Source organism: Arachis stenosperma, chromosome 8 (assembly GCF_014773155.1).
Source record: "Arachis stenosperma cultivar V10309 chromosome 8, arast.V10309.gnm1.PFL2, whole genome shotgun sequence".
NCBI lineage: Eukaryota > Viridiplantae > Streptophyta > Magnoliopsida > Fabales > Fabaceae > Arachis > Arachis stenosperma.
In genome coordinates this window covers 30,402,096-30,429,688 of record NC_080384.1, presented here as the reverse complement: position 1 = coordinate 30,429,688, position 27,593 = coordinate 30,402,096, and the positions used below count along the sequence as shown (strand labels likewise).

General features: G+C 33.1%; 1 protein-coding gene and 1 pseudogene across 1 annotated transcript; one reads left to right on the top strand and one right to left on the bottom strand.

Moving 5' to 3' along the window:
- Positions 1-3,927: 3,927 nt before the first annotated feature.
- On the bottom strand, positions 3,928-4,858 carry LOC130945772 (uncharacterized mitochondrial protein AtMg00810-like). Its single transcript, XM_057874476.1, has 2 exons — positions 4,311-4,858; positions 3,928-4,225 (listed from the first exon to the last, which is right to left on the bottom strand). Exons 1-2 carry the CDS (start codon positions 4,856-4,858, stop codon positions 3,928-3,930), a joined length of 846 nt encoding a protein of 281 aa, XP_057730459.1.
- Positions 4,859-8,303: 3,445 nt separating this feature from the next.
- LOC130945771 (fatty acyl-CoA reductase 3-like) lies at positions 8,304-10,475 on the top strand (annotated as a pseudogene).
- The last annotated feature ends 17,118 nt before the right edge of the window (positions 10,476-27,593 follow it).

Here is a 27,593-nt window from a genome sequence, read left to right as displayed (position 1 = left end):
ATCTTAACAACAGTTTCATAGTTAACAACATTTTTCATTCCATCAAGAAGCATTTTTTTACATTTGTTGCTAACAGGGAACCCTAAACCACCAACTAATTCATCATTTACAATACATAATCACCAACAACACTATCAATACAAACACAGCTAACACTAACGTCTGGGTAATCAATTTTTGCATCTGGACATCCTCTTCCAACCTTCGAAGTCTCCAATCAAAGTTCATCTTCACTTCATCTCCCACATGATTCTGACATCTCAACCTGTTCCTCATTCACAGAATCTGCCCACACAAAAAGTCTACACCATCTCTTCTCACTTGTCTGTAACCAAAAAAGGATCAAAGTTCAGAGAGGAACAACACAAGAACAGTTAGGGGAGGAGAATCATAACAACATAAGTAATTATTCTAACTCACATTATAGTTGGGGCGGTCATAAAATAGTTTGTTCGGATTTAAATCTTTGCCAGACCATCTGAAGACCGGCCTGCAGCCACAACCGCACCATTCTAGCGAGACCGATCTTCTGCTCTTTGTTTGCGTTCTAGTCTGGTTCCAGCTAGATGGGAAACTAACAGAGCTTCCACCTGCAGTGCTACCACCACCCATGATCGACATGAGTAGCAGCCCCAGGTGAAACTGTGTGAGAACAGGAAGAAGTATATGAAAGAAGAAGAAGAAGAGATGAACAAGACAAAGGGATGAAGTATCTGAGAATTTGGAGATTTAGGGTTATATATATTACGAGGGACTAATATGGATACAAATTACAAATTAGCCAGCTCAGCTAGCCGTTGGGAGTCCTCCAGCATGGCAATCCAAGGCCACGTCAGCATTCTGATGATAAGTCATCACTTGAAATATGGACAGAAACCAATTTGAATGCTCGGAGTTCTATTTAAAAAATTATAATAAAAAAATCAAAATCTTATAAATTACTATAGATATTTGCGTAAATCTCATAAACAATTATGAGTATTTACTCTTGGTTATTCTTAGCTACTACTTATTGTCACTATCATTCTATAGAAATTTGTTTCCGGTATATGAAGTGTCTACGTATCCCTTCTTTATCTTTGGTGACATGCTGGGCCCAAAATAAATACGAGTAATGTAGCATAGTATATATATATATAGCCATACTAAATGATTATCAAGTTACTTTAATAATTAAATTGATTTAATACTCTATTGATACAATAAAAATCAATTTAAAAAAAAAAGAAAAATATGCGTAAAAAAATAATTTAGTTGAATTTATATGAAAAAAAAAATTTATTCACCCACTATTTTATTTTATTATCCGTATAAATATCTATTTCGGTGATACTACATTTACATATTATATATATATATATATATATATATATATATATATATATATATATATATATATATATATATATAGGGATAGGCACTAATAATTAATATAAGAATGAAAATGAAATTCAGGTAGTATAATATATTATTAAAAATATTATTTACACATTAAAATTAATTACTAACACTACAAGAAAAATATCTATTCAGGTACACTTAAAAAATGTAGCCAAAAGTAAAAAAAATAATGTCTTAAGCTACGATTACGCTTTTTGGGCTACGAAGACGCTTTAGAGGGAATGCCTATTCCGCCGTTGCCTATTCTCAAAGGCGACTATGCTTTTATGCACCAAGGGTTATACGCTTTTGGCATTTGAGAATAGGGTGAGTTTTTCAAGTGACGCTATCCAAGACTAAAGGCTACGCTTTTCATTTTTCATTTTTATCAGAATAGACTACGCTTTTCAACGCTACTGATCATCTGTACATCGTAGCCACATTGTATATCATGACTACTTTTTATAAGTGTAGCTTTAGATCCCTCATTTTTTTTGTATACCATAGCTACTATATATAAATGTAACCTTAGATCTCTTATTTTTTTAATTTTTTGTATATATATATATATATATATATATATATATATATATATATAATTTTCTAATAATTATTAATATAACATAATAGTTAGTAATATAATTATATGTATAATAATTTTGTATTTTTATTTAAATGAGTTAAATATTATAAAATAAAAATAAATACATAATTATATTAAATAATTTTTTAAATAATAAAAATTATCTCTAATTAACCAAAATATATTACAATAATAATAAAAAAAAGGTTTTGCATAAGCATAAATTTCACTATGAAGTACCAGGGGCATAACCAATATATTATATACAAATTAAATGGGTCTGTTCATATTTTACAAAATCAGAAAGAAAAAAAAGTTACAAAATTTGGATGAAAAAGTAAAGAGAATAATCCACATTATAAGTATTTGTGTATTATAAATATATGTATAATTTAATTTATTTTTAATATATATTTTATATTTAATATATATTATATTTTAATAATTAATTTTAAAAGTTAATTTTAGTTTATATTTAACATGGTTTTATATTATTTATTATGGTTGATATCTATGTATAAATAATAGAAGTAATATTTTATCATTAAATTCCAAATCTTAAAATATCTAGTATATTTTAATTTTTTTCTACTAGTATAAACACAATTCACGCTAAAATACAAAAGAGATAAAATGTTTTATCTTTTATACTAATAGATACAAAAGTGATATAAAAAAAGTGGTAAATATTGTTTTTTAATTTTTTATAAATGCCTACTTCAACATAACGTTTCCATTCATCACGGCTTATAAACACAAGCATATATATCTTGTTCTCGTTCTTGTGTCATGCAACAAGTTAAGTATATTATGAGGTTCTAATATTAGGTTAGGTAGGGATATTTGTTCAATTTGTCAAAATGTTTGAACTCTATCAATTCAATTGGTCAAAGAATATAATTGATCAATTAACAAAATGTTTTGAATATATTTTGCCTCATGCGACAAGCTAAGCTAAGTTGAAGTGTGAAGGTATCAGATTTAAAGAAGAAGATTAAAGAGAGAAAAATTGAGAGTTAAAGAAGAGATGAGAGTAGAGAGTTCTATTTCTGATTAAATTGCAAGAATAGTAAGATTAGATATTTACATGAGTTTAGTGGGAGCATTTTATGACACAACTGTCACATATTGTGAATCACATGTGCTTAACTAACTGAGCTAACAGAAATCTAACTGACTAAGCTAACTAATTGTGTGTGTGTGAGTTAACTAAGCTAACTGAAGATTGAGCTGGTTAACTACCTTTCATTTTCTCAACTTACTCTATCATGACTAGGGGTGGCAAACGGGCCTAAACCCGCCGGGCCGGCCCGCGTAACCCGCCAAAAAAGGCGGGCTGGGCTGGAAAATCGGGACCGCCAAATAGCAAAAGCCCGCCTAACCCGCACCGCTTAAACCGCGGGTTTTGGCGGGCTTTGGCGGGGCGGGGCGGGCTTCCCCGCCGGGCTAAGGTTTTTATTAGTGAGGGGGTATTTTTGCAATTTTTTTGTCAATACCTAACTTCCCCCAACCTAACTTACAAGAGTATGAAGATAAAAATTGAGTGTTTTGAATTATGTTTATGTTATTTTGGAGACAATATTTATAATTATGTTTTGGATTATATTTATTTTGCTTTGGAGAGAATATTTATACTTATATTTTGAATGAAAATTTGGTTTATAATTATATTTATTAGATATTTATAATTACAAAGACTTTAATGTTTGTGAATATAAAAAATATAATTTTTTATGCCATTAGAAATTATAAATTTATTAATATGATTGTGAAATTATATATATTACTTAGTAGTTAATAGTAAAAAAAAAAAAAAAGAGGAGCTTTGGCAGGCTTAGCCCGCCAGCCCGCCAGCCCGCAGTTAGGCGGGGCGGGCTAGGATTCTAGGACCGCCTCACTAGGCGGGGCGGGGCGGGCTTCTGGCGGGGCGGGGCGGGGCGGGGCGGGCTTCCCGCTTGCCACCCCTAATCATGACCCCTGCTAATCAGCTTCCCTTCTGGTGCTCTTGACTTATCAGATTCATTTGGCTCATTAGTTAACTTGCTGTCATGACTCCTGCTGTTGCTGCCGCTATCTTTGTCCATTGCTCTCTCACACTGCTCTGAGTTCACTTTTCTCTTTGAATCTTCTTCTTTAAGTTTGACAGAGGGGGTTTGTATTGCTCCAGGTCTTCTACTATCAATTTTGTTCTTGATTCTAGAAAGGCAGCACTTGGCAGTGATTTTGTCAACGCATCCGCCAATTGCAAGTGACTTGAACAACCTGTTTGGTGACATAGTCTCGAACAAAATGCAGATCAGTCTCAAAGTGTTTTGACTTTGAGTGCAAGATTGGGTTTGCTGCCAACAATACTGCACTAAGATTGTCACAGTATATTGAGGGAGATGTTTGGAGTGGAATTCTTAGTTCAACCATGAGGTTCTTTATCCATATCAGCTCAGCAACCAGGTCTGTCATAGCTCTATATTCAGCTTCAATGCTGGATCTTGCAACAGCACCTTGCTTCTTTGAGCTCCATGACACCAAATTTCTTTCAAGAAAGGCACAGAACCCTCCAGTTGATTTTCTATCATCTGGATCACCTTCCCAGTCCGAGTCACTATATGCTGAAATGCTGTGAATGCTTGTTCTATGTAGGTGCAACCCGAAGCCTGATGTGCCACTGACATATCTCAACACTCTCTTTACCAGCTTCCAATGGTCATCCAGAGGTGTGTGCACAAATTGTGACTGTCTGCTTACACAATAAGACAGCTCTGGATGAGTGACTGTGAGGTACTGCAGACTCCCCACAACTGACCTATAAAGCTTCAGGTTGTGAAAGACTGAACTACCAAAGGCAGAAAATTTAATTGAGGATGGGAGAGGTGTATGGCAGGGTTTACAGTTCTCCATTTCTGCTTTTTTGAGTAAGTCTTTAACATACTTCTCTTGAGACAAGACTAAACTACCAGCATTAGTTTTAGTTACCTGAATCCCAAGGAAGTAGTGCAAATCACCTAGATTCTTAAGTGCAAATTTGTGATTCAGCTACTGAATCACTTGGCCAATTGCTTCTTTAGAGTCCCCTGTGATTATTATATCATCGACATACACAAGCACAAATATTGTAGAGGTTTGTTTGAATCTTACAAAGACAGAGACATCAGATTTTGTAGCACTGAATCCAAGGTGTTGCAGGGCTGTAGAGAGCTTGTGATACCAGGCCCTTGGTGCCTGCTTCAAATCATAGAGTGCCTTTGTAGTTTGCAAACTAAATGATCATCTTTTAGTTCATAGCCTCTTGGTTGCCTCATGAATACATCCTCGATCAAATCACCATGCAAGAACGCATTATTCACGTCAACCTGTCTGATCTTCCAATTTTTGCACAAAGCCAAGGTAAGCACAATTCGAATTGAGGTGAGTTTGACAACAGGGCTATATGTCTTAGTGAAATCAAAGCCTGGCCTTTGTGAAAAGCCCTAGGCCACTAAACGGACTTTGTATTTCTGGAGGCTGCCATTAGAGTTATACTTAACTCGAAATACCCACCTGCTACCTACTGCTTCTCTCCCTTGTGATAAGGGAACCAGCTTCCAGGTATGATTTTGGATTAGAGCATTGTACTCTGCATCCATGGCATCCTTCCAAACTGGATTTGTCAGAGCATCTTTTACTGATCTTGGTTCATCATGAGCAGAAAAGATCATGAGCCTAAACACTCTATTTTTACTTCACGTGACCATGGGATGAATATTCAAAGGTGCATTCAGGGGTTCATTTTCTAGGGGGAGGATAATTTCAAAATTTGAAATGGGAATTAGGATTGGTGTATCTGATGGTGCTGATGGCACAGGAAAAGAAGAGGTGGAATTAGGTGGCTGTATGTTTGGAGTGAATAAGGGACTAGGACTAGAGTTGAGAGTGTGACGAGTTGAGGTTGGTACTGGTGGAAAAGTGGAGTTGCTTAATCTAGGCTGAACATAAGTTGGTGTATGGGAGGGATTATTATAGCTGTTTGGGAGATTGTTGTTTGAGGCTAATGTTGGAGCTACATGAATTCTTAGAAGTGGAATGGTTGGTGCTGATTGAGGTTGGGGTAGGAAACTTTCTTCTTGTGACTGTGAGGGTTTAAACTTGCCATTTTTGAAAGGGAACTGGTGCTCATCAAATGCCACATTACTTGAGATCACCACTTTTCCTTGTTCAATAAGGCACTAGAAGCTTTTGTGGATTGTGCTGTAGCCCAGGAAGACACAGGGAGCTGACTTGAACTCCAATTTGTGCCTATTGTAAGGCCTCAAATGTGGGAAACACAGACAACCAAACACCTTGAGACTTGTGTAGTCAAATTGCTTTGCAAACAGCTTTTCAAAGGGAGATTGACCTTGCAGCACCTGAGTAGGCAGCCTGTTTATCAAGTATACAGCAACTAAAAAGGCTTCTCCCTAGTACTTTGTTGGCATTCCAGCCCCTGTAAGCATTACAAGGCCCTTCTCCACCACATGTTTGTGCTTTCTCTTAGCACTGCCATTCTGTTGGTGTTCATGTGGGTAAAAAAATCTGTGAATTACTCCTTGTGCCTACAAGTTCTTGCCTAAACTTACATATTCAGTAGCATTGTCAAACTGAAACATCTTAATTCTAGTGTTAAATTGTAATTCAACCATATGTTGAAAATATTTAAAAACTAATTTGACTTGAGACCGAGTTTTAATGAGATACAGCCATGTATATTTACTATAAGCATCAATGAAGTTCACAAAGTAATAATTGCCATTCAAATAAAAAATAGGAGCAGGGCCCCAGACATCTATGTAGACTAGTTGTAGAGGAGGAGTATAGACAGAATTAGAGGTAGGATAACGAAGGCAATGAGACTTTCTAATACAGCATGACTCACAAGGGTTTTTATTAGAAGAAAAAACAATGTTACAAGACTTTAGAACAGAAGTAACAACATTATTAGATGGATGGCCTAGTCTATTGTGCCAAAGGAGAAATTAATTATTTGCTGTGGACACAGTTGATACAAATGCAGTCGAGTTACTTGATGGAGTGAAATTGAGGAACTTGTACATTCCCTTTTCAACCTTCCCATGTATGACAATCTGTTTAGTTGCCTGAGATTTTACACAGCAACCATTAGAATAAAATTCAAAGTAAACATCATTGTCACAACAGAATTTGTACACACTCACTAAATTCTTTGTGATATCAGGAACATGAAGAAGTTTGTGGAGCAAGAAGTTTTTGTTACTCAAATCAGTTTTGAAATAAGAGTTTCCAACAAGGTTAATGTACAAACCTGATCCGTTTCCTACGATCACTTGATCCGTGCCTTCATAGTTTTCTTTCTCAATCAGATTTTGCTGGTCTGAGGTCATGTGGTATGTAGCACCCGAATTTGGATACCAATTTTGATCTTGCAAGGTTGTTGGTGTGGGTAACACATTGCTCAAATTGGCTTGTACTTCTTTCAGTAGCTGTGCACTTGACCTATTGTACTGTATTCTTGAATCATCATTCCTCTCATAACTATACCAACAATTCTTCGTAGTGTGTCTAGGCTTATCACACACTTGGCAAACAGGTCTTGTATTGTTGAACTGTCTTGAACTTTCATTATTATTGTTGAACCTTGAGTCATTATAAGACTAAGCATCATATCTTGGGTTGTTACTTGAGCTGTTGCCACTGAAATTGTTTCTTCTTTGAGATCTTGAATTGTAATACTGTGTATCGAACTGTCCACCATTTTCATTGCTGAAATTATTGCCATTACCAGTTCTTGAATTATAACTGTTTGGACCAAACTGTCCACTTTCATTATAGAAGTCTCTGCCACCTCTCATGTTTCTGCCATCACCTCAAAAATCACCTCTAAATCCACCTCTTGTATTGAAGTTCTGTGAGTATTCTTGTGTGCTATGTGCTACATTTTCTTGTATAAACGAATCTGACTTTCTAAACTTCTCCAACATGCTTTCATGAGTCAATAAGAGTGATTCTAGTTCTCCAACAGTGATGCTTACTGGTTTTGCAACCACAGAAGTAATTACTGTGTCATATTCCTCAGTCAGACCATTCAAGATCGCATTAACATGATCGCTCTCCTGCATTAGTTCTTCTACAGAGGCTAAGGCATCAATTGTCCCTTTTAAAGCTAACACATATTCATTTACTGAGTTGCCTATCTTGATCGTGCTCAGTTTGTTCTTTAACTGAATTATCTTTGCTCTAATTTGTAAAGAAAAATGATCATCTAACATTTTTCAGATCTCATGTGAGTAAACACAGCCAATCATCCGAGTTGTGAAAAGCTTGGTCATCGAAGCAAGAAGCCAAAACTTCAACAATGCATCTTACCTTTTCCAAATTGCGAATTCTGGTGCGATTCATCCTAATTCATCAAGTCGTTGAGGGATTTCTTCTCCTGTGATGTGGTGAAGTAGATTGTGACCTTCGATTGTAGACTCAGCTTAATCCTTCCATTGTAGGAAGTTATCATCATCAATCTTCATAGAGATTGGAGAAGAGGTGAAGTTTGGAACTACAATCGATTGATTCATTTTAACTTTTGTTGTTGATAAGTTTTCCGCCATTGAAATTGAATGCTAGTTCTGATATCATCTGAAGGTATTAGACTTAAAGAAGAAGATTAAGGAGAGAAAGATTGAGGGTTGAAGAAGAAAGATGAGAGCAAAGAGTTCTGTTTTTTATTGAATTGCAAGAATGGTAAAATTAGATATTCACATAAGTTCAATGAGAACCTTTTGATAGCACAACTGTCACATATTATGAACCACACGTGCTTAACTAATTGAGCTAACAGAAATATAACTGACTAAACTAAACTAATTAACTGTGTGTGTGAGCTAACTAAACTAACTGAAGACTGAGCTGGTTAATTACCGATCTTTCATTCTCTCAGTTTACTCTATCAAAAAGAATGCATCTAATTAAGGCCGGTAGTAGCTCTTCTTGTCGAAAAATTTAGCCATCGAATCAACATATATATATATATATATATATATATATATATATATATATCATGTTTTCCATTATATCTCTACACAACTGATCATTTAGTTAACTTTATTGATTGATAATTATATTTTACCTAGCAATTACCACAAAATTATGGACTAATAGTTTATGGTTATATTATTGTACCTTAATTTATTTTCAGAGCAAATCTGTATGGTTGGCCAAACACATATGTTTTTACAAAAGCAATGGGTGAAGTGCTTATACATCAAAAGAAAATACACTTGTTGTTATTGTGCGTCCTACCATCATTACTAGCACTTATAGAGAGCCTTTTCCAGGTTGGATCGAAGGTGTAAGGTACAAATTAAACACCCTTCAATTTTATGCCTCCTCTTAAGTTATATTTAATTTCTTTAACTTATTGTCCATTTTATACACTTTTATATTATTTTTTTTACATGGCGCATAACCATAGACAGTTTGATTGTTGCTTATGGTGAAGAAAAATTATCATGCTTTCCTTGCAGATCTTAAGGCAGTTTTTGATGTTGTGAGTAACTTCATCAAACTATTAAATATAAAAACCAAATTTAACACTATCATATATTTGATTTATTACTTATTTATTGTCTTTTAAACTACATTTGGTTATAAAAATAGAATAAAATAAGACACGTATTAAGAATAAGATATAAAAGATAAAAATACAAAAATTAATGTTCTTAGCTTTCATTTTATTTATTAATGAACTAAAACAAATTATAAAAATTAAATTTATTTTTTTATTTAAAAAATTAAAAAATATATATAAGAATAAAAAATATAATTATAAAAATTTAACAAAAAATAAAAATAAAAATAAGTCGTGCCTTTTGTTAATATTTCTATATTTTTCTATTAGAATAAATATAAAATACACTAAATTCAATATCTATATATAATATTTCTATCTATATTTTATCTGTCAAACACAATTTTGTGTTTCTGTTACAAATACAAACATCAAACTTAATTGGATGTCGTTTGTAATCTTATTAGTGAGTTTGATATGCAGATACCGCCGGCTGACATGGTAGTGAATGCAATGATAGTGGCTATGGTGTCTCATGGAAATGAAGGTTCTAGTAACAGTGATGATAACATCATATACACCATGTGGGTTCTTCTATTAGCAACCCTGTGAGATACCACAATCTTCATGACTATTCCTTCAAATATTTCACTGCAAAACCTTGGATCAATAAAGAGGGAAAGCCTATCAGAGTTGGCAAGGTTACCATATTGAGTAGCATGGCAAGCTTCCATAGATACATGTTCATTGGCTACTTGCTTCCGTTAAAGGTTTTATTATTTACCTTTCATATAATAATTAAATGGTGCAATAATTATATTCTGAGCTTAATTAGGGTTTGGAATTGAGTTTTTACATGCATGCATTATTTGGCAGGGACTAGAACTGGTGAATGAAGCATCATGCAAGTATTTTCAAGAAGGGAAAGTACGAGGAGCCAATGGAATATTTATAAAATGTGTATAATGGAGGTTTATGAAGTATTATAGATATAATTATTAGTGTTACTTTTTCCCATTAGCTGAAGTTTTTGGGATTAGTGGTATCATAATATGGTATTAGAGCGCTAGATTCGAAAGGTCAAGAGTTCAATCTTTGGTGAACCCCAAAATCAATTTAATTTTTTGGGAAGATGTTTAATATCCCTAGTACTCGAATGGTTATTCTAAATAATATGGGGATATTCACTTTATAATTTAATAACCCATTGTACACATTGTATAAATAGTTCATTGTCTCCTAACAGAATCCTTTCAAGAAACGTGTCATGAACTTTATAAAAAGATCCATGGTGTTATGCGGTTCGTTGATCTTTACAAGCCTTACGTATTTTTTGATGGCTTGTAAGTTCATCGTAATTTATTAACGTTGTAATAATTATGAAAAAATCTTGGGAGCTAAGTAGCTAACACTGCACAACTATCGGCTAAAATTTTTACCTAAAGATAATTTTAATGTAAAATAGGAGAATTTTTTATTATTTTATATAGTTTCAATGATAGTATAAAATTTTATTGATATTTTGTAAAAGAAAATTTTAATTATCAAAAGATTGTAAAAAAAATTATTTTAATTATAAAAAGAGACGTTTTGTAAAAAAATATTATTTTAATTATAAAAAGATAAAATATCATTGACGATTTGTAAAAGATTGGGACAATGTATAACATATACTATAAATTACCTTTAAAAAATTCACTTATTAAAGTCAATATTAATATAAAAAAAATATCTAAAATTCTTAAAAATAAAAATATTTAAATTTTAATTCAAACTCTTTTGTTAGATTTTATATTGTGTTTGTTTGATAACTTGTTATAGTATTAATTCTTTAGTATTACTAATTAATTATTGGCTAAATTTAAAATAATATTGATTACCAATTAATATATAGGTTTAATTATCAACTAAAAGTAGCTTTTTTGTTTTGCAGACAGATTTGATAATATGAACACAGAAAAGTTGTTGAGAGCGGCAAGAGAAGGTAGGGCAGAGATGGATTTGTTTTTCTTTGATTCAAAAATTATTGATTGGGAAAATATTTTGTGAATATCCATTTTCCTGGCATTGCCAAGTATGTCTTCAAGTGATAATAATAATTAAGCATTTGTACTTTATTTGTAATATCACAACTTATTATTATGCGTGCCACTTTGTATTATGATCCTTAAGTTTTATATTGCTTATATATGTGTAATGTAATGTGATGGGATGATTATTTATGTGTTATTACAAGTGTTATATTAAATCTTATAATTGTTGATTTTTATGTGATGATTGTTCTGATAGATTTAATAGTTCTATATTTTTATTTATGTGATGATTGTTCTAATACGAACTACAAAATCAGCTTTCATTCTCGGTAATCTCCTTCTCCCCTGCTACTATTCTTACATGATTGATAATAAAGTTAAAAAAAAATTATAATGTAATTAATGCATGAAAACTTAAAAAGGGTCAACAATTAATTAATATTTTTTTATTCATTATTTTATTTGTAGAACTTTAAAAGGTATCTTTAGAATATTTAGGAACTTTTTTTAAAATTTTTAAAAATAGTTTAAAATAAAATAATAATATCATATTTCTAACATTAAATTAGTTTTAACTGGTCCTAATGTTTCAACCTACAAACATAGACATTTCTTTAATTTATTGTTTTATTTTCGTATCAAGCACATTTTAGACAGGACACATATCTGATATGTATGTTTTTTGTTTTTAACTGTCTTAATAAAAAATAAAAAAATTTTTTATAAATATATTTAGACACACCTAAATACATATCAGCAAGTCCAATCTTATTTTTAACATGTATTCTTAAAATAAATTTAAAAATACTATATATTATTAATTATTAAAACAAAATATATTTTAAATATTTTATATAATTAAAAAATATAAAAACAATTAAAAAATTAATTTATGTTTTAATATCAATAACACACTAAAATATCATTATGATTTATTTAAAAAATACTTTATATTTTATATATATATCGTACTCCTATATCTTATAAAAATTTTACTTTTAACATTTTGTTTTAATTTTACTTTTAATATTTTAATATATTTTAATTATGTACGTAAATGTATGTTAATCACATATAATAATGTAACAATTCTCCGCTGCCACACATTATTATCACGTTAACGGTTAACACAGGTTTAAAACAGGAATGGATTCTCTTAAATGTTTTTTAAATATATGATAATAAAGTATAATTTTTTATTCTATACTATTTAAATAGGATTAAAAAAATATATAAGTGAAAAAATTTAATAGTAAAAAATAATATTTTATCAAATAATACGTAACTAAAATATTATAAATAATATATAAAAATATATATTAATAACACTTGTATTTATAAAAGAGTATGAATTATTTTCCTAACTTAATTGATATAATTAATTTTTTTATAATTATCATCTCTCATTTAATTACACAAAAAATTAATTTTAAATTTAATGTGAATTAAATTCCAAAAAACTCTCTTTCACGATTATATTTATAATTATATAATTTTTCTCCCAATTTTTTTAAAATTCTTATATTTTTAATCTTAAAAAAATCTCAAGTCACCTCAACACATTTTATAAACAATAAAAATATCTTAAATTTAATTAGTCTCTATTTATTAAAAATAAAAAACGTCCACAAGTATTAGTTTGTGACCTGAAAAATAAAATAATAAATAATAATTAGCACCAATTCATTGATTATAGATATTATGTGTTTAAAATTATAAATGTTATACGTATAAAATTATGAATGTTAATTAAACATATTTTAACAATTTCTACTATACAACTTATATTTTACATATAGACTATTATAAAATAAATAGAAAATAAAATATAAATAAAAATTAAAAAATAAAATTTTAAAAATAATTATTAATTCATCGTATTAAAATCTATAAATAAACATACATATGAATATTGAATAAAAATATTAAAATAATTAAAATTATGACTCATTAGTATGCATATAAGATAATTTAATATATACAATAAAATACATAGTTTGAAATTTAATAATATTAATTGTAAAAATTTATTAATTATTAACATTATATATATAAAATTATGAATGTTATGAATATGAAATTATGGATATTATTAATATAAAATTATGAATGTTCTTTGTAAGACCCAAGATTTTTAAAAAGTCTTATTTTGAACTAATTTCAAATTATATATTTATTTGTAGTTTTAATTTCAGAAATTATTTTGAGTGAAAATAATTAAAGGCAATTAATTGGATTTGAAATAAATTAAAGTTTTTATCCAAACTCTATACTTATAGATTATTTTTCTATTTATGACCAAAGTTCTAGAAATTTGAGAAAATAATGAGATTTGGCTATTTAAATTAGAATTTTATCTAATTTTATAATTATTGAATTATTTTCTATATTTAAATTGTAAAATTGGTAGTTATGAAATAATAAGAATTTTATAAGATCTGATTTTAGATAATTTAATTTATATCATTTAATACTTTAAATTAAAAATAAAGAAAATTAATCATATTATCATGTATTTTCAATTAGAATAATTTATTGAAAATCAATTAGTATTTTTATACCATAAATAATATTTTAAAATAATTTTAGAGATTTAATTAGATTTCAAAATTTATACTTCATGCCCCAATTTTATTAAAATTACTATACTATAATTAAATTCAAAATCTTAATTCTATATACAAACTCTAATTCCAATTAAATTATCATTTTTTCCCTTATTCCTAAGGAAACATTAGCCGCCGTACCTCCCCCTCACTAACACACACAGCATCTGAACCCCCATTTTGCCAACCAAAATACACAACCCATCAAGAAAAGAAAGAAAGAAGGAAAGAAAGAAGGGAAGAGGGGAAGGGGACCGCCGAGGAGAAGGAGAGGAAGAGGAAGGAAGCTGTCCGCGCCCTACCACTGCGTCAGTTCCTCGCCGCCGTGCTGCTTTGCTGTCCATGAGGAGTCGCCGTCGCTGCCGATCCGCCACAAGCCACCATCGCTAGTCAACGACGAAGAGAGAGAGAGAGCCGCGAGAAGGAGTGGGTCGCGCCACCCAGTCGCCGTCGTCGTCCTCCCCGCGCTGCCGCCGAGCCCGCTGAGCAGGAGCCCATCATCGCCGTTCGCGCCTCTATCGTCGTCCGAGAAGCTTCCATGTCTGTTGCCGTCGAGCTCATTAGTGAGAGAAAGAGAGTTGCAGGTGAGAGGGAAAAGTGTTGCTCCGCTGTTCCTTACTGTGCAGCCACCGCCACACCTTGTCGTCGCCAGAGTTGCCACCGCCGAGGGAAAACCTTGCCTACGCTACTGCCTTTCAGGCCAGATTCACCGGTAACCCTATTTCTTGCTTTCTTGAACCCTGTTCCATTTTTATTCTGTTCCACTATTTTGATTATTATTGGTGTCTCTGCTGCCTTAATCACTCAGATTAATCCTACCGCCGCCATTGGCTTGCCATTTCTACTCGGCTGTGCCCTTATTCGCCGTTCTGATTGTTGAAAGGAAATGTTGTCGAAGCTATAGCTTCTCCGTTCCCCATTCTCTTGTTTCTTTTCTGGTAAGACAAATTCTGTTGTGCTTTATCTCGCCATAATACTCCAGTCCGACTCTGTTTTATTAGTGCGTAATGTTCCTCTTTGCCTTGCTTGGTTGTGTTTATTTTGTCTGTTACCTAGAGCTGCTGTATTTACGGTTATTATTTTGCTTGCCATTCTTCTCCGCTAGCAGAGGGGGCTTAGAATACAAATCATGATGTAGCTGCTGCAGGATAAGGTGAAAAAAAGGGTTTATCGCGTTAAAATCGATGCGGGTTTGATTCTTTGAGGTAGGAGTTTTTCTTAAAATTTAATTTATATTACAGAGTTGTGATAATATATATTGATGTAAAAAGATATATTTCTGTGATTATATTTGTCTTGTGGATGTGATGGTTTGTTGGACTGAATTATTGGGTGTTTGAGTGCTTGAGTGAAGTACGGTTGTTGATAAGAAATGGATTTCGAAAGTCATTTACTTGATTATTATGAAAAGTGGTTTTTCTTGGTTTGAAGTTAAAGCGGGTTGATTTTGAGTCGGTCTGATTTTATAAATAATTTAATACTTGAGCTGGTTTGATTTTAAAAAGAGTTTTATTATTGGAATTGGTTTGATTTGAAAATACTTTGATTCTGGAATTGGTTGAGTTTTGGAAAGTGATTGAGATTTGGAAATGGTTGAGAAAGGATTTGAGAAATGTTTAGATGGGACCCGAAAAGGGTGGCAGAATCCGAGTTTTAGAGGAGATGCTGCCGAAATTTTATAAAACTAGAAGCTTCACTTGAAGAAGTTATTTTAAAAGGTTTAATTTTAAGTATTATATGATTTGAGATTACTTCATTTATCAAAGGAAAAGTTATGTTTTGGATTCAGAATTGTTAGTAAACGAAATGAAAAGAAGGATGATGAGGATTTCTTTGAAATATGGGTTTTGAATGAATTTGGAAATGAGAATTGGATTGATGAATGATTATAATGTTGAAAATGTCGAGAATGTTGAGATATGAACTTTGAAATTATTCACATGGCTTATGAATGTGAATTATCTGAGATACGAGGTTCCCTGGATAAAGTACCATGGCTTGCCACCACGTGTACCAGGTTGAAAACTCGATACTCTGTTGACCCTACGATGTAAGTGTGACCGAGCACTATATAAATTCCCGGGAATGTTACCCCCATTGAGCAATATTGATTATTTGAGAAAAAACTATGCATAGACTCTTGGGGATGTACATCGGGGGGCAGTCTAAGTACAATTCAGACTTGTCGGGTTGGCTGGATAACCGACAGATGAGCCTCATCAGCCATAGGACAGGCATGCATCATATGCATTTGTATGCTTTGCTTGGGTTTGAACTTGTTTTGGTTTGCCTAATTGCTAAACTGTTCTTAACTGCTACTTGAACTATTTTGCTGAATTGCTACCTACTTGTGTTTTCCTTGTGTGTCTTGTCTGTGTTTGTCCTGACGTGCTACATTTGAGAATGAACTTTGGTACTGGATTAATGACTATGTCGTTTGATTGCGTGGTTGGTTTCTGATTGAGATTTTCTTATAAGAAAAGAAAAGTTTTGGATTTCTGAAAGATTAAACATTGTTTCTTTGAAAATGTTGTAAAACGATTACCTATTGGTTTTTAAAAGATTCATAAGGCAATAATAATCACTGAGCTTGAAAACAGTTTTCTTGTTAAATATCTTCTTATGACAACTTTGAAACTCCGTGGTAAGACCGTGTGGTTAGGTTCTCACCCCCTACAGCTTTATCTTTTCAGGAAACAGATGAAGAGGCATTAAGAAGAGTTATATTACATTTGGTTTATATGCTGATGTATTAATTAGATTATTTTGGGTTAAGTATGATTTTGGTCCCTAACGTAGGGGCTGAAAATTTCTTTCGTCCCTCGATTTTTTTTCGCTCAAAAATGGTCCCCAAAGTTTCAGTTTGTTTTAAAACTGTCATTCGGACCAAAATACTCCTATCCCTTCTTCTCCAAAATCATGTAAAGCACCAGCACCACCACAACCACCACCACCCACCACCCACCACCACCACCACCACCACCACCATCATCATCATCATCATCATCATAAGAACTCAGAACTACCACCATCTACCACCCACCACCCACCACCATCATCATCATCATCATCATCATCATAAGAACTCAGAACTACCACCACCACCACCACCCCCACCTACTGCCACTCCATCAACATCCATCACACCAACCAAAACTCAAAAAATCAACATAATCATCATCATCATCATCAAACAAAAACCCAGAATCATCATCATCATCATCAAACAAAAACCCAGAATCATCATCATCATCAAGAACCCAGAATCAGCAACAACAATCCTCCAAAATCAAATTTCAACAACAACAATATTCCACATCAAATTACACAACAAATCCAGAAATTTCACAAAAAATCAAATTCACAGAATTCATAGAAGAAGAAGAAGAAGCGGCGGCGGTGCGGCGGTGGTGTCGGCGGGAAGAAGAAGAAGAAGAAACGGGCGGCGGTGCGGCGGCAAGAAGAAGCGGCGGGCGGCGGGCAACGACTCGGCGGTGGTGTCGGCAGGAAGAAGAAGAAGAAGAAACGAGCGGCGGTGCGGCGGCGGAAAGAAGAAGAAGAAGAAGAAGAAGAAGAAGAAGAAGAAGTGGCGGGCGGCGGTGCAGCGGCGGTGCGGCGGCGGTGCGGCGGGCATAGCGTCCTCTTCTCTCCCCCCACCACCCTCCCCCCTCCCCCCCCCCCACCTTTCTCGGCCCCCCTCCCCCCTTTCTTTCTTTCTTTCTCGCCACCCCTCTTCCTTTCTTTCTCGGCCCCTATCCTGTACCCCCTTTCTTTCTTTTTTTTCTTTTTTATTTATTTATTTTATATTTATTTTATTTTATAATTTTTTTAATAAAGGGTAATTTGGTAATAAAAAAAATATAATTGGTAAAAAGGACGATTTCAAAATAAACTGAAACTTTGGGGACCATTTTTGAGCGAAAAAAAGCCGAGGGACGAAAGAAATTTTCAGCCCCTACATTAGGGACCAAAATCATACTTAACCCAGATTATTTTCTTCCCTCGTATTTGTTATTACAAATTTGTAAGAGGGATAGGAGTTGTATATTTTTTTTATGTATATTAAATTATGAGATATTATATAAGGAGTCTTGTAGGTGAATCTATGCATGCTTGTATTTTTCTTAAGATAAAGTATTTATTTCCGATTTTCAAAGAAATCAGCGATACAGTGTCGAGTTACAGGCTCCTATTTTAATATTTAGCATGTAAAGTAGTCGTAGTACTTCTTGCTATCAGAGTAGCGCAGCCGAAAACGTGACTTCTGATAGTGAAGGTGTTACATTCTGTATATCTAACTATAAATATTATGTATATATGAACTTATGAATATTATGAATAAATTTATTAATTGAATAAATTAATTTAAGTATTTAGTAATTTTTTTTAAATTAATTATAATAAAATTTAAAAATATGCGTGCGTGGTTAAAAAATCAGAATAAATTATTCCACTTTATTTTTTTTCTGGACTCCCTTTAAATTGCTTTCATTGTTAAGGAGGTGAATCAATATAATATGGTGGTTACAAAGAGATTAATATATTAGTAGTTACAAAGCTCATTTCATTAATTCTCCAAAAATGGATGCATCAAACTCCTTGATTAATAATGTTCTGATGCCGTGATTCTTAATTCTTGAAAGTTGCGTCCTAAGGACGGAATTCAAACTACTCTGAGTATGTCTGAATTAATATATTAATAATTATGAAGGTATCAATGTATTAGTGGTTACAAAAACAATTAAAATTAATGTCAGTTAAAGTATATTATTACAATAATACTACGTATGAGAATTAAATTATAAAAAAATATTATTAAAACATAATATGGTTGCATTTTAATAATTAAGAATATATTATTATAATTAATATGTGAAGATTATAATGTGTGATAAATTGATTGACAAATAAGTGAGATAAATAAAAAAAATTAAAATACAAAAAATTATATAAATATATAAAAATAATTTTAGAAATTTTTTATTAATTATGACTGAATTATTTTACTTTTTAATTTTTTTTTTATTTACCATTCTATCTCATATTTAATGCTTAAATTCTATCTCATATTCAACGCCTTAATTATACCCCACTTTAATCTCTTTTATAGACTTTTATTGGAAGATATATGACACCAAAAAATTTTTACTTTCTTCACTAATCAAACACAAAAAAAAAAAATAGAAAATTGGATAGAATACTGTGAATACCATAAGCTTTACGAGCATTCTACCAACAAATGTTATAATCTAAAGAATGACATTAAAAAATTTGCCAGAAAAGGCCAACTAAATAGATACTTGACAGAAAACTTGGATGATTAAAAAAAAAAGAAAAGAGATGACGAAAGAGGACGACAAGAACGTCCACTTCAAACCTCCCTCTTCCAAACCACACATGATTAATCGGGGATTCGCTGGAGGAAAAATTTCGAAATCATCATAGAAAAGACATCTCAAAAAGATATACCAAGTCGGAAAAGGAAATAACACTCCCGACCTGCCAACCATCTTATTTACTAAAGAAGATGCTCAGGGTATAACGCTTGGCCATGACGACCGCATAATGATAACAATGATTCAAGCAAATGCAACTCCATAGAACACTAGTAGATCAAGGCAGCTCGGCAGATATATTGTTTAAACCGGCTTTTGATAACTCTGGTTGGAAGAAAAGGATCTAAATGCATACCCAAATATAACCTCTTCGGATTGGGGGACATGCCGATCTAAACTCTTTGGTATATCTCTCTGTACACTACTTTTGGAAAGGGCGCGAAGTCAAAAATGTTAAGCATCGATTACATCGTGGTTAACGTGTAGGAACCGGAATTAAAATAAACCGCTTTAATAAAATAAAATAATAATTTAATTGCTCAAAATAGGTTCGAAAATTTAGATATCTTAATTAAAAAATTTAACGGTGACATTTGAATTTAGTGAATTTTTCTGAGTGGAAAAATATAATTTTCTGTGGAAAATTGCGTAAAAATGCGTACAGGTAAATTAGTCGGCAGTACCAGGTTAAGTCTATCCGGTACTGTGTAAGAGTAATAAAAACAGTAAAAAAATCTAAAAAAATATTTAGAAATAAAAATCGGGCACTTATTCTAAAAATTTTGGCCCAAAGTTAAACTGAACAAACCAAAAATACTAAACGGTTGGGCCCGTCATTTCTAACCAAAAATACTCATCCGATTTGCATGCTATTTGCGGTCATGCGAAGTTCTCGATGAGCCCGTCATTTCTAACCAAACAAAGTAGGTAAGAACTCAAAATGCGCGCTCCAGTTTGCATTATCACGTTTTAAGTTTTGATTTTGAGTGAGTTTCATGGTTTTGGTTGTCTAGGTGCCAACCAATAGTAAAAAATTATTAGGTTTCATTCCAATTTGCTGTAGGTAAGCTTGAGTATTGGTGTTTGTTGGAGTTGTTTCGGTAATTTGGAGCTTTTAGATTTGAGTTTTGGTGGTTGAAGTTCCGTGGAAGCTTGTTGGAGTCAATTTTAGTGTTTTGAGCGTGTTGAGAATCGGCCAAGATATGGTTAAAGTTTTCTTTAGGTAATATGTAATGTTTCGTGAAATTTAGGCTAGTGAATTTTAGGATAGGATTGAATTGATGTTAATTGTTGGTTGTTATTGATTTTTGAGGTTGATGATAATTGTTGGGAACTATTGATATTTGATAAGGATTGTTGGTGATTGTTAAGGCTGATGAGTATTTGATGATGATATATTGATATATAATGCTTGTGATGAATTGAAATTGTAGAGATGGTTGAGTTGTATATTAAAATTATGGGCTATTGGATTTTCAAAATTATGAGTGGAGAAAGTAAAAAATTGAATAAAATTAGGTGTGAAATGATTGAGAAAGAGGCTGGGGAGTATTGATATTGAATGGTGGGTTTTAGGCATTGAGTAGACTGTGTATGATTTTGGTTTGATTTGAAGTTTTGGAAAACTAGAGAATTTTATCAAATTTTGTAAAATCTTAATTTTGATGAATTTTGATGAGGTATAACTTGGCCTCCGAACCTTTGTTTTTAATGAAGTTTAATTTAAATAAAGTTGGGTCTAAGAGCTTTAAGACGTTTGAAAAACGAATGAAAAATGTTTTAAAACAAAAAAAGTTATTCACGGTTAAAGTACGGTATGAAAGATTGAATTCTGCATCTTTTTAAAAATTTTCCAAGTTCACAGGGCATGCGTACACAGATGGTGCACGCGATGCAGGAATTGTCTATTGCCAAGCACCCATCTATACGCGACACTGGCATGCATGCGTACGCAGAACTGTAATTTTACATACTTGCGTACGTGACCCGGAGGCATGCGTATGCGGGAATTCGTTTCGGTTTCTAACGTTCGCGTACGTGGACACAGCTCGCGTACGCGGCCTTGCAGATTTTCACCTGTGCGTACGTGAGACAGGGGCATACGTACGCATGACCCATGTTTTGCTGAAACCTTGTTTTTCTTCATTTTAAACGATTTTTCTTGCTTTCTAAACTTCTTTAACTTTTATTTAAGACTTTTAGATTGTAATTAGGTGTTGAGGCCGGTGAGGACAGGTTAGGTGACTTAGATTAAATATTTTCTATATGATTTTTAGAAGACGGAGGCTTAGGCTTGAGAAGTTCTATAGATGGAATGACTTGAGTGAATTTAGCAGAGTGTTGAGATAAGAATATATTGAGAACTGATGATGGTTAAGATGAGTTTGAAACTTGAAAATGACTGATGGTGGTTGATGAGATTGATGAGATGAGTATAAACGGACTTGTACTGGATGAGCAGTGATCACTAAGACTGATTATATATTCGAGATATGCGTTGTTTTGGTAAGCTAACATAGGAGCTGTTGCAGTCTCCTGCTCACGTAACATGCATTGATCTGGTAAGTCACTATGCGCCTTGGACAAGGACGGTGGTGAATCCCACTTGTCGAGGTAGCGGTGCTGGCGTAGGGCCGTGACAGTCTCCCACCTACGTTCAGATGTGAGGGCTGTGGCAGTCTCTTACTCGCATAACCTTCTATGCCGCCAGAGTGAACTCGGGCACTATAACCTAAAAAAGTATACTAGACATTATATACATAGGAGGGCAAGAAAAAGCTAAGGGGATGGATATTATACACCAGGAAGCGCCAAGAAAGAGTGAGCAGGACACTATAACCTTGGTCGTGGCAGAAAGGCTACATCCGAAAAGATGTGTCGGATTGGCAGTTGAACCGACAAGTGATACCACGAGCCAAATATGATAGGCATTCATCATATGCATCTTCTATATGCTTGTGTGCTTTGCTTAATTTTTGTTATGCCTAACTGAATCACATGCCTACTTGCTATTTATTTTACTTGTTGTATATGTATATTACTTATGCTTTACTTGTTTGCATTACCTGTGTTTTCTATTGGGATTGAGGAGGCTTGGTAGGTAGTGGCAGGCGGTGGCGATGGGATCGCATAGAGGATGAGTTGGTGAAGGCTGTGGGACAGCGGTGACTAGTACTAGTTAGAAATCCATTAAGTTAGATTACCCTATTTATGGTTTAAATTATATATTTCATTAAGCTTGAATAACTATATCGATGTGAAGTTCTAGGTTTGTCTTTGGCTTCCCGAAACTTTATATCTTCTCTATTGAGCATTGTTACCATACTGAGAACCTTCGGATCTCATACCATATGTTGTTGTTATTTTTCAGATGCAGGTCGCAACCCACCTCGGTGAGTTTGCAGACATGGTGACAGAATGGAGGATGACTTCTCTTTTGTTTTATCCTGCTTTACTTTTATTGTAGTTATCCTTTCATATTTTGTATATATAAATTTGTTGCCTTAGAGGCTTTTGCTTTAAACTTTGAGAGATAGGTTGTTGCTGTTTTAAACTTCAAAACTTGGTTATATTCAATTTGACTAGCCGGCCTAAACTTCTCAGGATATGACTAGTCCTCTTTTGTAAATCATATATATATATATATATATATATATATATATATATATATATATATATATATATATATATATATATATCTTGTTTACTTTAAGTATTATTACCTTGTGTATCCTGAAGCTATCTACAAGGTTTTTATATATTATTTTCTTGTTCTTTTCGTCCCAACGCGTTTAGTTATCGTGTGTGACGTTCGTGCATCGTATCTCTATTCTATGAGTCTTTGATCCTTTATTCCTTTCATCGGAATTCTAGTTATACTATTTCTTGATTATACACTATCGTATGAAACTTTAGAACTATCGTGGTGCTTTATTGCCTTTGCTTCACGGTTATAGGGTAAAGTTTAGTGTGATAGGGTGTTACATATTACTTTAACATATAATGCCCTAATAGGTCAAACAACCTTGAACCGACTTGCATCAATTGTCTCTACACCTCATATGTATATGAAGTTTTTCACTGCAGAAGAAATTGCTACCATAAAGGAGATAAGAAATTAGCACATAAGTGTTACAATGAAAGCCTTAATTTAAAAGGCAGTTTGAGGGAAAAGGAAGTCAACACTATCGAGTTTGAAGGTGTTCGGACTCAAAAAGAATTGTGCCCCCAACGTGGAGGAAAAGTAGAAGAAGTGCGAATTGGAGATCACCCTGAAAAAACAACGAATATAGGGACTAACTTGGAAAATGATATGGAAAATAAAAGATAAACAAGAAAATAAGGATTCAAACTGAATAAAAAGATACATTGAAATTAAAATAAAAGTAAAAAGGATATATTGAAATTTAATACAAAGAGAATCACTCAACTTTTTATCCAATTTCTTGACGCAACAAGAAAGGGACTCATCAACCTAACTTGTCAATGCCATAGTTTGGAAATTGAATTGAAGAGACTCCTCAACCTTCTACCCAATTTCCCGATACAACAAGAGAGGGACTCCTCAACCTCAATTGTCCACACCATGGTCTCATCACGAAACCAAAAAAGGGGGTTTTGAAACCTCTAAAAATTCTATACTACGACTACAATAGCTAAGGGGGATATTTATAACCTCTTATTAGGTTAAAACAAATAAAAACCCTAAAGCCCATAAACATAAGGCCCAATCTAGTAATTAAATACACAAATCAAAATACATTAAATTAAAATATTCTAAAAATATAAACTAATATCTTCTAAATAATACTTGAACTCTTCATATCTCGAACATTTGAAGCACGTATCATTCTCCTCGTCTTCAAAAAAGATTCATCCTCAAATCTTGTAGGTGAAAAAAATAATATATGAAAAGGACAATAATTACAAGTAAGATAATTTCTTTTTTTTTGTTTTTTTTTCACTTTATGCTTTTTTTTTTTAACAAAAATGAAACGCAAACGAAAAGAAAAACAAAAAGAAAGACGTGACAGACACTGGACTCTTTTTTTATGATAAAAGAAGAACAAATATAGATTAATAAGAATTAATCTAATACCTGAGCTCTGATACCAAATGATACGGAACATAAAAGGTTAAACAAGACAAGAATTGAAAATGAATAAAAAAGATACATTGAAATTGAAATAGAAATAAAAAAGATAGATTAAAATTGAGTACAAAGAGAATTACTCTACTTTCTACCCAATTTTTTGACGCAACAAGAAAGGGACTCCTCAACCTAACTTTTCAATGCCATAATTTGGAAATTGAATCGAAGGGACTCCTCAACCTTCTATCCAATTCCCCGATGCAACAAGAGAGGGACTCCTCAACCTCAATTGTCCACACCATGGTTTCATCACGAAACCAAAAAGGGGTTTTGAAACCTCTAAAAATTCTATATTACGACTACAATAGCTAAGGGGGTATTTATAACCTCTTATTAGGTTAAAACAAATAAAAACCCTAAAGTCCATAAACATAAGGCCCAATCTAGTAATTAAATACACAAAATTAAAATACATTAAATTAAAATATTCTAAAAATATAAACTAATATCTTCTAAATAATACTTGAACTCTTCATATCTCGAACATTTGAAGCACGTATTAGGAGGTCTGAAAGAACAACTCATTAAGCTCCTAAGAAGAAATTTCGACCTCTTTGCTTGAAAAGCCTCTGATATGCCTGGTATAGATCCGACCTAATGTCTCACAAGTTCGCTGTATACTCGGGTTTTCGACTTATTCAACAAAAACGTCGGAAACTCGGGCTAGAAAGGACACAGGTCATGAAAGAACAAGTGCAAGCCTTGTTGGAAGTAGGATTCATAAGAGAGGTAATGTATCCATTATGGTTGGCCAACGTAGTTTGGTAAAGAAACAGAATATAAAGTGGAGGATATATGTCGATTACACTGACCTCAACAAAACTTGCCCCAAGGATCTATACCCTCTCCTAAGCATTGACGCTCTGGTCGACTCAACCTCAGGTTATTGGTACTTATCCTTTATGAACGCTTACTCGGGATACAATCAAACCATACCAAGAAAATACCTCTTTCATCAATCCTAAGGCTAACTATTGCTATGTAGTAATGCCTTTTAGATTAAAAAATGCCGGAGCCACATACCAGCAACTGATGAACAAAGTGCTTTTCCCTTATCTAGGAAAACTCATGGAAGTCTATGTAGATGACATGCTTGTCAAAATTAAAGGTGGCCTAGACCTCTTGGCCGACCTCTCTGAGGTGTTCTCTACAATTAGAAAACATAAAATGAGACTAAACTCCTCAAAATGTACCTTCGCAGTAGAAGTTGAAAAGTTCTTAGGTTTTATGCTCACTCAAAGGGATATAGAAGTAAATTCAGACAATTGCGTAACCATACTAGAGATGAAGAGCCCAACTTGTATTAAGAAAGTCCAACAGTTAAATGGAAGGCTGGCAGTGCTATCCAGATTCTTGGCAGGGTCAGCATTGAAGTCCCTACCCTTATATTCAATCCTCAAAAAGGAAAATAATTTGAATGGTCCCACGAGTGTGAACAAACCTTTCAAGGATTTAAAGCATTTCTGGGTTAACCATTCATACTTACCCGGCCTGTTATGGGAGAAGAACTCATCCTCTACCTGACAGTGATGAGCTGAGCTATAGCTTCAGACAACAAAAATAGTTTCAAAAGAATTTTTTTAGCAATAAATAAAGTATCAATAGTGAATCAGCTATCAAAGAAAACTCAAGACACGAGTATCAACAACGTAAAAGCAAAACTCATCACCAACATTACTATTCAGGGTATAAATTAAAATAGTTTCATGAAACACATAATAGTCGAAACAATAAGTAAAAATAGATAAAAATACCAACCTTAATGAAATTTAAAAACGGAAGGGCACGTCAAGCAGCAAAAGAATTCGCACGTTCCTCTTCAAAGTGCCAAAGAAACCTTCAAGGGAATCAAGATAAAAAATCTTGAAACTGAAAAATGGCAACGATGCAAAGGAAGAAAAAAAGGTGTTTTTTCGATAAAGAAAGCAAATGAAACATTTTCAGAAATGGAAAAAAGGGAAATAGGAGGGCGCGAAGTATTTTATAAGAGAAGAGTCAAAAGGGACATTTTGCATCTCTCTTTAAAGCCACGCGCAAATTTTAAGGGACTGGCCATGTAATGTTCATCCCTCATTTAAAGCGGTAATGTTTTAAAATTTTTCAAAACACATCGAGTATCCAATCTCTTAAAGGCGGCGAACCCGATAACAAGAACTGAAGTCATAATATACTTGAACCCGACCTCCTGAAAGCTTGGACTCAAGTAGGGACACCATTCATACTCTAGTCCAAAACCCAAAATTAGGCCCAATAAGGATAAAAGACCCACCCAAGAAGGATGGCCTCTATCATTTATCCGACCTCTTTAAAGAGATCGGACATCGGATAAAACAAGAAGGACCAGTTTTACTTATCCAAATAAGGAATTGTCTCCTTGAATCTCTTCTACTATTTTTATCTCTCCTAAAAAATAGATCCCAACAAACTTTTAAGATAAAGGGAACGGTTATACATCAATAAATGTAGAATTACTCAAAAAATTGGTTAATAACTCTATTATAAATACACTGACATCCCTCAGGTATATTTACGTTCTAATCTACTAAAAAACCTGTTTAAAACTCTTGTTAACTTAAGCATTAATTGGAGTCTCTTGCAGTTACCACAATCACCTCATCACAAGAAATGCGGATGGTGGCACCTCAGCAAGAGAACAAGTCAGACACTGCTCCACAAAAAATCTGAACCTCATATCCAAGCCTAAATCAACATTTCAGGTAACCCTCAGAATAGTAACAAAGCAGCGATTACTTTGTTTATTAGTTTGAATCCAAACAATTCAAATGCCACTAGCTACTTCAAGTCTTCAATCACTATCTCTAAGGCTTTTTTCTTTTGTTTTTTGGTTTTTTTTTTTTGTGATTCTAACTTATGTCTAAGTTGCTTACCCCTTGAAAGTTTGAACATTAACCTGCTCTAATTAAGTAACACCAAAGTATAAAAGGAATCGTAATAAT

Coding starts and splice junctions, on each gene's coding strand:
- LOC130945772 (XM_057874476.1), bottom strand. CDS start 4,858: ATGGAGAACTGTAAACCCTGCCATACACCTCTCCCATCCTCAATTAAA. Junction 4,226..4,310: donor GACAATCTTAGTGCAGTATT/GTTGGCAGCAAA, acceptor GTCACCAAACAG/GTTGTTCAAGTCACTTGCAA.